A 12336-nucleotide genomic window follows, 5' to 3' on the forward strand; every position below is an offset into this window, starting at 1 on the left:
CCCGGCGTATATATAGTGGTTTTAAAAAAATAAGAAAAAATCAGTATTGGGTGCTGGATAGACAGCACAGCAGTTAAGGACACTGGCTGCTCTTCCATAGGTTCTGAGTTCAATTCTCAGCAACCACATGGTAAGTCACAGCCATCTAAAATGAGATCTGGTGTCTTCTGGCCTGCAAACATTCCAGTATGCAGAATACTGTATACATACTAAATAAGTAAATCTTTTTTTTAAAAAAAATGAGTATTTCCATGTATTTACACGAGAAGATATCCAAGGTACAGTGTACAGAGGGAGAGTTAAAATCTTGGCTCTGTCGTCGACATCACAGTGTGGCCTGTCTTTGAACATCTGTTTGTTTACATTTTCGTCTACCTTTCTTCCATGCTCCCATAGAATTTTCTTCTAGTACAATGTGTCCTTTGCTTATTCATTGTGTTTATTTTCTTTGTTTTCCTGTTTGAATGAAGGCTAGGAGAGGGTAGCATTCTTGTCGTGTACATTGGATCCTGTGTTCCTAAAACAGCACTTGTCATATAATAAAGACTTTAAAAATACTAACTAAAATTTAATAGATTCAAAGACTTAAATTCTAAGTGGTTCTCAACCTTCCTAATTTTCAACCCTTTAATATAGTTCCTTATGTTGTGGTTACTCCCCAACAATAAAATTATTCTCATAACTGTAATTTTGCTATTTTTATGAATTGTAAATATTTTTGGAGATAGGCTTGCACAAGAGTCTGTGGCTCACAGGTTGAGAACTGCTGGCTTAGAAGAAGATGGCAGTTAAATTTAAGAGAAAGTCTTGTGTTAGTGCTATAGGTTTTTACTTTTTCCTGTAGTGTTTGCCTGAAATATCTTCAAATTTCGAAACTAGTTGTGTACCCAAAGTAGTATAAAGACCTATCCACAGTTTAGAAGTCAGGTTCAGACTGGGAAAAGATTAAGACATTGTTAGTTAATACTTGAAACTGTTGAGAGACAGAGAGAATGAGTATGTGACTGTATTCCTACATGAATGTTCAGGTACATGCCCTTTTGTGTGTGGAGATCAAAGCAGGTGTCCCACCTTGGAGCTAGTGTGCTAGGCATCTGCAGGATCCCTGGCCCCGTTATACAGGTACTAGGATCCAGATTTTAGTCTTCATGATTGTGCAGCAAGTACTGTTATCCACTAAGTCATTTCTCGAGACCCTCAGAACTTGTATTTTATTCCTAATATGTTTTCTATTTTTAATAGTGAAAAGTTCACTTTATGCATGTTGTGTCTGCTGACAGAAACTTAACTGTCATAAAACCTTTTTGTTGAGAGAGAGAGAGAGAGAGAGAGAGAGAAGGGGGGGAGAGGAAGAATTTATTTATTTGCTTGTTTGTTTTTTTCTGAGGCAGGTCTCATTGTTCTACTCTGGCTGCTCTGGAATTGCTGTGTAGTCCAGGCTGACCCAGAGCTCACAGACATCTACCTGCCTCTGCCTCCCAGGTATTGGGATTAAAGACATGCACCACCCCGTCCAGCTGAGCTACATTTCTTCTATGAACTGACTTGTCTTACAGATGATGATTGGCAGGAAGCACATGAACGCCTGGCTGAGCTGGAAGAGAAGCTACCTGCAGCAGCTGATGAACAAGCAGGCAGTAGAGAGAGGGATGAGATGGACCTGTTGGGTGACCATGAGGAGAATCTCGCAGAAAGGCTCAGTAAGATGGTGATTGAAAATGAGCTAGAAGATCCAGCTATCATGAGAGCAGTGCAGACCAGGCCGGTTTTACAAGTAAGTTACTCTTATGTGGGAACTAACAATAGCTCAGATAACAACAGATTAATAAAGTACTGAGCTTTATCATTTATTTTCTGTTTAATAACAGAATTACATGTGCCATAGAAAATCATTAATTGGTCAGTTGGGGTGACTCGCATATAAAATGCCAGCACTGGGGAGGCTGAGGCATGCAGATCACTGTGAGTTGGAGTTAGCCTACCTACTTAGTAAGTTCAAGGACAGCCTGGGCTACAGAATAAGACCCTATCTCATAAAAGAAAACAGACCGAAAGGTCGATAATTCCTGATATTGGCATTTTTCTAGATAAAGTTGAGGAATTGTGTATTCTGGGACAATGTGACATCTTATTCCCAAGTAGTTGAGGATCAAGTCCAAGAGCCACACTTTTCTAGACTGTGTGTACGTTTCTTTTTTGGCAGCCTCAACCCAGAAGTCTGAATTCCAGCATCTGGGATGGATCTGAAGTTCTGAGGCGAATCCGTGGACCACTTCTTGCTCAGGTATTTTAAACATTTTCTTTTCGTGTACAATGACTCGTATCCACAGATAAGTTAGCTCGCGTTGTCATCCTTGTCTTACTGTAATAATATAGAAGTGTGTCTCATTCACCAGTGTTAGCTTTCTCTGCTATATCCAGCACTTGCTAATTGTACCTGCTAATAATGCTCCCTTCCTCAGCCCTCAGTTTAAAGGCTAAAAGGGAGTTGTTAGAGCTCATAGATGTCAGCGTATGATTTGAGCTAGTTAAATTCTAGGCAGAACTGCAGATCAGGGCCAGATTGTTGGACATTGGTAGGGCACAGGGCCAAAGGGCTGATTATGAAAGAATAATATAAAGGAATTTTATGGAAATCATAAAATTGGTCATGTAATTTATCAAAAGTCAGAGAATTGTATACTAAAGGATGACTTACTATATGTGAGTTAAAATTAAATAAAAATTAAGATACCTTCATTACAAGTTAGATAATTTCTCTGTATGGTTTTTAACCACTTCCTCAATTAGGAAATGCCTACAGTGTCTGTATTAGAATATGCCTTGCCTCAGCGGCCCCCACAGGGCCCAGAAGATGATCGGGACCTTTCTGAGCGAGCTTTACCAAGGCGGTCAACATCACCTGTCATTGGAAGTCCTCCTGTTCGAGCTGTTCCTATAGGCACCCCACCTAAGCAGATGGCCATTCCCAGCTTCAACCAACAGGTACCTTTCATTAATGTACACAGCCCAGAATATTGGGAATCTGGGCAAAATTATTTAGGATACTGGGAGGAGGGTGGACATTGTGGATAGGCACTAAAATAATAGCCAATTAGAGAAGACGTTAGTGCAGATGAGACACATTCCCTAATACCATTTGCTGCTGCTGCTTCTGATATCTTTTAACTGGGGGAGAAAAGAGTAGTTAGCCACATTAGTACATTATATCCTTTTTGAAGTGTTTTGCTGGCTGCCGGGTACATTAGCAGAGAGATAACTGAAAGCTGGGGGGAGTGGGAACACTCAGCATTGTCCACATCCCTTTTTACCTTTAAGATATCCCTGCTTTCCCTAGAGCCTGTGCAGTCCTGTTCCATAGACTTTCCTCCACCTGAAACCAGCAGCTGAAAAGGAAGGCCAATTTGGAAGGTATGGGGGGAGGGTGGTGTTGGTATGGCCTAGTTAGGCTCAATATCCTAAGAAATGGTGGAGTCACAATGTATCACAACATTGCTGAGCATGGCGGCCATATCACTGAGGCTTCAGAATAGGACTTAGTTAATCCTCCAGCTTTCTTATCATTCCTTGTCCCTCACTATAACCAAAATATATCCTCTTGGAGAAAATTTTCAAGTCAGAATGTCTGCTGGTACTTCCCTCAGATAGCATGGAAGGGTGGGGATACTGGAGAATTAGCTAAATCTTCCTCAGTTAAGATGAAACTAATTTGTGAGAGGAAGTGAACAAAGGTTCTATGTTTGAACCCATAGCCAGAGCAATTTGCTTAGAAGTAGGGCTTTGCATTGAGTTCTGTGTCTCTACCAGTACTTGAGGGGAGGGAGCGTAGGAAGGCAAAAGACTGATTCATTGAATGTAGTTGTGTATGTTTGTCTTAATAGATTCTGTGTCCGAAGCCTGTTCATGTACGGCCCCCAATGCCACCACGTTATCCTGCTCCCTATGGTGAGAGGATGTCACCAAACCAGCTCTGCAGTGTCCCGGTATGTCACTTTATAACATAATAGGAATGTATAATGTGAGCTTCATGATCACCATTACTATGTAGTAGAGCTGATATTTTCTAGATTATATGTATTCCTTGTAATCTCCTTATTTCCTGAGGTTTGTGGTCCCGAGGTCAAAGGAGAAAATTTTACTTTGGCCGGGCGGTGGTAGCACTTGCCTTTAATCCCAGCACTCGGGAGGCAGAGGCAGGCGGATCTCTGTGAGTTCGAGGCCAGCCTGGTCTACAAGAGCTAGTGCCAGGGCAGGCTCCAAAGCTACAGAGAAACCCTGTCTCGAAAAAAAAAAAAATTTTTTTTTACTTTGTTGCCTACCACTTTTTGTAAGCTCAGCTGGGAATTACTCTATATGCCTGTATTCCTAGCACTCAGTTGACTGAGGCAGAAGGATTCTTAATTCTGGGCTAGCCTGGTCTGTATAGCGAGTGAGTTTCAGGCTACCAGTTCAAGCTACTTAGCAAGACTCTGTCTCAACAAAAGGAAAAGCACAGAAAGATCTGCGTTCGTTTTTATTTTATGCTACTTAAGCCTTTCATTCTGCTGCTTTTTCCTCTTACATGGACATAGTGTTTTATAATTTCTTTCTTTCTTTTCTGATATAAAGCTCTCCAGTTTGAGGGTATTTAAATCTAACTTTATACCAAATTTATTCTGAGTTTGCTTAATATATTGATTTGCTTGATCCATAATATGAACATAATTTCCCTTTTTTGTGTCCTTAGAACTCCTCCCTTCTGGGCCACCCTTTTCCGCCTAGTGTTCCTCCTGTACTTAGTCCCCTGCAGAGAGCACAGCTTCTTGGAGGAGCACAGGTAAGCCTACGGTTTAGCCATACCCCATAAAGATAATCCTACCGTCCTAAAATCCACTGAAGCTTGACACCTGCTTCTTTCACTCTTAGCGCGCGGCCCTTTTTCATTTCACGCCCCCCCCTCCCGTTTTCTCAAGCAAGAACATTAATGGAAATAGTATTTACCTTTTTGATGGTGCCTGCCTATAATTCCAACACTTGGGAGACTGAATTAGGATCATGTGTTTTAAGAGCAGCCAGAGCTACATGGGAGTTCCCAAACAGCCTGAAGTACATAATGAAACCCTGTCCACAGAAGGGAGTGGGGCTAGTGGGAATTGCTAATTTTATTATACTAAAGATCTCGTTCTTTGCAGCTACAGCCTGGACGGATGTCTCCCAGCCAGTTTGCACGGGTCCCTGGATTTGTTGGTAGCCCCCTGGCTGCCATGAATCCTAAGTTGCTACAAGGGCGAGTTGGGCAGATGCTTCCCCCAGCACCAGGCTTCCGTGCCTTCTTTAGTGCTCCACCCCCCACTACACCACCGCCCCAGCAGCATCCTCCTGGCCCAGGACCTCACCTGCAAAACCTAAGGTATACAAAACATGTCTCTGTTGATCCATTGTCAGACATTTTAGTTTTATGGTATAAAAGTTTTATTTCTCATTTAGTTTTACAATGTAAAACTTTTATGATATAAGTATTTGAGAAGCTCCTGGATCCTCCAGTTGTCAGAGAACTGCTTGAGTCTTCGGGCTCTACACTGCTCTCCGGAGTATTATGCCTCTTTTGCACATGATAGATTAATTGCTTCTTTTACTAAAGTTTTATTTCATACCCATTTTTCAAACATTATGCAGTAAGATACATGGTGGTGATGACTGAAGAAGTAACAGATAAAGACAGGCCAAGAAGCTAGCTGATCTCAGTCCAGCTGAGTTGCTGGTTTTATAAGGAGACAGACTTGGATTCTGCTCGGATAAAATTGTGTCATCTTATATAAATCATGTCAGTTCATGTTCTCAAGAGAAACATCAGTAGAAGATACATATATGTGGGGAAAGTTATTTTAATCTAAGGAACTGACTGGCAAATTGGAAATCCATTTAGTAGGCTAGAAACTAAGAGTCACATTGCAGTCTTGACCCTGAAGTATGTCAGCTCATAGACTAGAGTCCCAGCAGATTATTTCTGATCTTGATAGAGGTTTCTTCTCTGAGGGACTTCTGGTTTTGGCTGTTAGGCCTCCTAGATTAGGGAGGGCAATTTCTTAAAGTCAACTGATTATAAATGTAAATTATGTCTATAAAATACTTTCATAGCAGTGTCTGCAGTGGGATTTGGTATCATAAATCATAGTCATCCTTTTGGGTTAAGGGATTGGTCATTGTGGAAGAAATTTAAAAATACAGCTTTCCCTTCTAAAAGCCTGATTGGAATACACTCTGGCCATCCCTTGAGTGAACATGTGTGACATTATCCTGTACTGACAATTTTTTTTAAAATGAAGTCATCAAGATGAGGTAATCAAGAACCATTTTCCCTTTTTTTCTTAGACCTCAGGCCCCAATGTTTAGACCAGACACAACTCACCTTCACCCACAGCACCGGCGCCTGTTGCATCAGAGGCAGCAGCAGAGCAGAAAGTGAGTACTCACCATTCTCCTCACATGTAAGAGGAAGCTGCTGACGCGGGCTGCTTTTGGTTTGTTTGGTTTTGCTTTTTTTTTCTTTTCTACATTTGTTAAGTACAGAGCATATTTTGTTGTGCTTATGCTATGTGTATGCATAATGTGGATCCGTGGAAACGACTTTGCAGGGATTGGTTCTTATCCTCCGCCAAGTTGGTTCTGGGAATTGAACTCAACTGTCAAGTGCCATAACCCACTGAACTATATCACTGGCTCTTCTTTTCTTCTCTTTGTTATACACACATATGTACACACACACACACACACACACACACACACACACTATATGCTAGCTCTCTAAATGACAAGATTTCTGTTACATTTATTTACTTATGCGATAGTCAAAGTCATGTTGGCCTTAAGTCATAGTTAAAGTTGATCTCTGACATTTATATTCCTTATCAAATTTATAATCACATCTTAACTGCCTTTTTCTTGTCTTCTAATTCAGAAGTAATCTTAAATACAGTAGCCAGCTCTAAATGTAGGTGTTAGTGAGCACAATGGTCATTCTTTTTCTCTCATTATTTTGTATTCATTCAAATGTAAATGTATACACACACACACGCGTGCGCGTGTGTGTGCCCCTGGCTGTGGCAAAACTTAGGTTTTGAAAACTAAAAACAGTAGGATATATAAAGCTTCTTCTTCTGTGTCTATATCAAGTCATTCTATAATTATTTGCCTAGATAATAATTATAATTATTTGCCTAGATAAATTAAGGAAACTAGGTATAGCTTTGAGGGGTTCTCAACATCCGATTTTGTTCTCTGTATAATTCTCACTTTCAAAAATGTTCTATACTATATTTTTGCAGGGGAGAAAAAGGAAACCAATGTGGACTTATAAACAAAACTCCATTTATATTTATAAGCTATATAGAAAAAGATTAATACATTTAACTGTATTAAAATAATTAAATATAATTCTTGGCAGGTGTTGGTGACACATGCTTGTAATTCTATCACTTGGAGGCGAAGACCTAAAAAAGGAAAAAGCCAAACAAATAATAAACAAAGATGGCTAAAAAAAAAAATTCTTTGATGAAGAAATGAAAACACTAGCAAAACACATGCCCAAATATTTAGTTCTCATTAGAAGAAAATGTGTTGAGTGGTTTCTAAAACTGAAGAGATGTTCAAGCGCACTTAATTCAGTGTAAAGATGAAAATTAAGACAGTTACCATCTTCAGACAAACACAACTTGAAGTTTCTCCCTGCTCTATTTGGGATGACGATTGAGTATATAGCTCCTCGGGAGAGGATTTAGGCAGTAGACAAAGTTACAAACATGGCTAGACCACATCTTTGCGGTTTCACGTTATAATATACTTTTGTGATGTAAGGAAGCAAGTAGAATTATCCTGTTACCATTTATACAATCAAAAGTATACAGAATAATACTGTATAAGACTCGAAACCCTGCAGTGGGGTGCACTCCTTGAATCAATCCCAGCACTTGGAAAGCAGAGGCAGACAGATCTCTGTGAGTTTAAGGCCAGCCTGGTCTACAAAGTGAATTCCAGGACAGCCAAGACTGTTACACAGAGAAACTCTGTCTTTGGGGGGGAGGGGGGACTAAAAGACAAACCAAGCATGGTGGTTCATGCATTTAATCCCAGCACTGAGGAGGTAAAAGCACTGTGGGTCTCTGAGTTCCAGGACAGCCTGACCTACATAGTGAGACTATATATATAGCCAGGCTAGCCAGGTCTGCATAGTGAGACCCTGAATCAGAAAACAAAAAAAAAGAAAGAAATATTCAAAGACAGATGAACAAGCAGTAAAAAGGTATGAACATGTTGAGAATCCATCTAAAGACTGCATGGTGGTTCTTATTTGAAAAGGAAGCTGTAGAAGGACCAGAGTTGAGTTCCCAGCTTATAGCCACCTATTATTCCAGATCCAGGAGATCTGACACCCTCTTCTGCCTTGTACATGCACAAATACACATAAAAATTTTTACATAATCTTTAAGGCCTTCAACTCTCAACTGTATTACTTGGTTTTTTGAGGCAGGTTTTCACTGTGTAGTCGAAACCAGCCTCGAACTCTATCCCAGGCTGGCTTCAGATCCACGGTTTTTAGTAAGCCTTGAGTATTGGGAATATAAGTTTGTGTCACCATGGTTGGCTGTGTGACTTCAAAGTGAACCAAATTGGCCAAAATACTAAATCTGGACAATGGGCAAATATTTATTAAAGTATTTGCTTGAGCTAGGTACAGCAAAGTGTAATGATTTTTCAATGAGTTAAGAAAAAATTAAAGAGTACAGACTTTAAGATCAGATTGGCCAGTATTCAGTCTTACTCTGCCACCCGCTAAATAGCTTTGATTTCTCCTGGCCTCAATGTATTAAGTGAAGAAATCTACCTCCTGCGTGTGGTTATAATCTGCAAAAAAGTCCAGATATGGATGTACTTAACAAAGGGGAAGTGCTCAGATCTTAATGTTATTTCTGTGACTGTGTATCACATAGCTTTATTTCCCTTTGATTCTTTTTTTCCTTCACAAAGGCGGGGGGGGGGGGTTGTTTTTGAACCAGCATGTTTGTATTTTGAAAAGCATGGCTGACCGGGTGGTGGTAGTGCACCCCTTTAAACCCAGCACTCGGGAGGCAGAGGCAGGTGAATCCCTATGAGTTTGTGGCCAGCTTGGTCTTCTACAAGAGCTAGTTCCAGGACAGCTAGGACTGTCACACAGGGAAACCCTATCTCGAAAAAAAAAAAAAAGAGAGAAAGAAAAGCATGGCTAATATGCTGACTTGGCCTGAATGCAGCATGCATTTGCCTTTCAGTCAGCATCGGAATCTCAATGGTGCCGGAGACAGAGGAAGTCACCGGACCAGTCATCAAGATCATCTCCGGAAGGATCCCTATGCTAATCTCATGTTGCAGCGGGAGAAGGATTGGGTCTCTAAAATCCAGATGATGCAGCTGCAGAGCACTGATCCCTACCTGGATGATTTCTATTACCAGGTAAATAGCCAGTGTTTGCTTTGGGAACAATTTATTTGTCCACTTATGCTAGTAATAAAATTTTCTATTGAGATATTATTCAGGGATGCAAATTGACTAAGTAGATTCTGTCCATTTTTTAATACTTGATATTGTCAAGCTATATGTGCTCAGATTGATATTTTCATTTTGGCATTAATAATCTAAGAATATTGGTGGTGTGGGGCTAGGGATGTAGCTCAGTGGGAGAGCACTTGCTTAGCATGTATAAGTTCCAGGCTTCAATCTGTAGTACCCCCATACACACCAAAAAATAAAGAGAAGAGTATTAGCAATCTAACTTTAAAGACATCTTCATCTTTTTTTGTTTGTTTTTATTGAGCTATTTATTTTTCTCCCCTCCCTCATTTTTAAAATACTCTTTAAAAGCATTTATTTTATGGGCATTGAGGCACAGCTGTTGAGGCCCACATGTGGTTGTCAAGGGGAATTAGCTTTTTCCTTTCATAAGGTAGATCCCAGAGATTGAGTGTTAAGTCTCAAACCCCAAGACAAATGGCTGAGGTGCCTATTTAATATATCAAGGTGGACCTGGCCACCAGGTTCTCCCAGAATCCTTTCCTCCACAGGGTATGACCAATATACTCTACCCTTAACCCCTCCCAACACCTCCCCCCAGAACACTCTAGCTCAGAGCCTGGGCTGCCCTTCCCCTTGAGATGTTCCCCTATATAATCCAGCCATTTTGGTTGCCTGTTTTGTATCCTTGTCCTCTTGGCTGCTGTATCTTGGTCCTTCTCTCTCCCTTGTCTCCTCCTTTGCCCTTCCCTTCTCACGTGGCTCAGGGTCATGCCCCCTCTGGACTTTTCCAGGTGTTCCTGTCTTTGCCTACAGTCTCCTTTTTATCTACAATAAACCTTCTCCTCCACCATATCTAGGAGTAGTGGCTGAGGGTGCCTATTTATCAGTCATCATGATTGGTGACAAGTGCCTTTGCCCACTGGAACATTTTACTAAACCAGTCAATGCTTTTGAAGGCTAAGGGATTTGAGGGTATATGAGTGTCAGGTTTGTGGTGCTGGGCCTTGAACGTGCTATAAACATACTCTGTTGCTTGTGTTCCTGTAATCAGTAGATTGGTTTCGTTTTTTTGTTTTGGATTTTGAGTGTGTTTTGAGACAGGGTTTCTCAGACTGGCCTCAAACTCTCAGATATCCACCTGCCTCTGCCTCCTAGTTGCTGGGATTAAAGGTGTACACGGCCACCACCTGACCATAGATTAGTTTTTAATAAAGCAAGGATGGATTTACATGCCTTTAATCCCAGAGGAGGCAGAGACAGGAAGATCTCTGAGTTCTAGACTAACCTGGTCTACATAATGAGTTCTAGGACAGCCAGGGCACACTGGGGGGAAAAAAATCAAAAAAATAAGATAGCCTGGTGGTGGTGGCACATGTTTTTAATCCCAACACTTGGGAGGTAGAGGCAGGCAGATCTCTGAGTTCGAGGCCAGCTTGGTCTACAGAGCTAATTCCAGGATAGTGAGAGCAGTTACACTGAGAAATTCTATCTCAAAAAAGCAAAAATAAATAGATATGTAGTAAGCTTTCTTGTTGGACTTTCTTGGACTGTCAGCCCTCAAATAAATGACATAGAGACTTATTAATAATTATAAAAGCTTGGCCTTTAGCTTAGGCTTCTTCCCAGCTTGCTCTTATAGCTCAATTTAACCTGTTTCTATTAATCTAAATTCTGTTGTGTGGCTCTCTCCCATTCTGTGTGTCCAGCTTGCTGGCATCTCCTAGTGTGTAGATTCATCTCCTCTTCCTCTCTTTGTTCCCAGAAGTCTTGCTTAACCTCTTCCTGCCTAGCTATTAGCCGTTGAGCTCTTTATTAAACCAATCAGAAGATGCCTTGGCAAAGACATATCTACACAGTGTACAAAAAAGATTATTCCCACAACATAAATAAAATAAAGTTAAAAGAAAACCTAGGCATCAGTGTATTTCTGGAGTCCTAGCTTTATGACTACCATTGTTGTAATTAGTATGAAGAACAGTGGGGATCTGTGTTTGTTTTGCAATGAAAGCCATCTTGTCTTGTAGAATTACTTTGAAAAACTGGAGAAATTGTCAGCTGCTGAAGAAATACAAGGTGATGGTCCTAAGAAGGAGCGTACCAAGCTCATCACCCCCCAGGTGGCCAAACTGGAGCATGCTTATAAGCCTGGTAAGGTCCCAGTCTATTGTTAAGAGAAACTTGGAGAGCATGAGTAACCCGACAGACGAACTCAGATCCTTTGCTCGTTGAGATTCTGTAATTTTTAAAAACTTACTATGATCTTTTTTAGTATTCCTAAAATAGATAGAGGAAATATTCTTTTGATAATTATTTTAATGAAAGGTGGAGAATAGATTATGCAAAGGACTTGCATTAGGTGGCTGTGGTGATTCTCATCTGTAATCTCAGTATTGAGGAGGCAGAAGCATAGGATCATGATTGAAGCAAAAGAGAAAAGGAAAGGAGTTGCTTCACTACATACATTCTTGTGGTAAATTATTAAACCATGGGTGAAGAACCAAGAAAAGATTTGAATGCTGTCTGCTTTATGCCAAGTCTTTACTGGAGTCTTCTTTGTCCTTGCAGTGCAGTTCGAGGGCTCTCTGGGTAAGCTTACTGTCTCTAGTGTGAATAATCCTCGGAAGATGATTGATGCTGTTGTGACGTCTCGGAGTGAGGATGATGTAAGTGCCAGTTAATGGGTGTTCATTTTGGAGTCATTGGAATGAGATGAGGCATGGTGGAATTTTCTGTAACCTAGGTTGACCTGGTCTGTCCTGACTTTTTGGTTTTTCACACATACCCTGAAATATGGTGCCTTCTTTTTTTTTT

The 12336-nt window shown here is 40.7% G+C and overlaps 1 protein-coding gene across 1 annotated transcript in view; it reads left to right on the forward strand.

The window, feature by feature from the left end:
- Positions 1-12336, forward strand: part of Patl1 (PAT1 homolog 1, processing body mRNA decay factor) — a 33500-nt gene that overhangs the window by 7436 nt on the left and 13728 nt on the right. The window contains exons 3-12 of the mRNA XM_005369676.2: positions 1557-1774; positions 2204-2284; positions 2791-2985; positions 3882-3983; positions 4727-4816; positions 5172-5389; positions 6352-6441; positions 9285-9465; positions 11550-11673; positions 12091-12188. Coding sequence (XP_005369733.1) covers positions 1557-1774; positions 2204-2284; positions 2791-2985; positions 3882-3983; positions 4727-4816; positions 5172-5389; positions 6352-6441; positions 9285-9465; positions 11550-11673; positions 12091-12188 — 1397 coding nt within the window. The remainder of the gene's footprint in view (positions 1-1556; positions 1775-2203; positions 2285-2790; positions 2986-3881; positions 3984-4726; positions 4817-5171; positions 5390-6351; positions 6442-9284; positions 9466-11549; positions 11674-12090; positions 12189-12336) is intronic.

This window comes from Microtus ochrogaster, unplaced genomic scaffold (assembly GCF_000317375.1).
Source record: "Microtus ochrogaster isolate Prairie Vole_2 unplaced genomic scaffold, MicOch1.0 UNK56, whole genome shotgun sequence".
NCBI lineage: Eukaryota > Metazoa > Chordata > Mammalia > Rodentia > Cricetidae > Microtus > Microtus ochrogaster.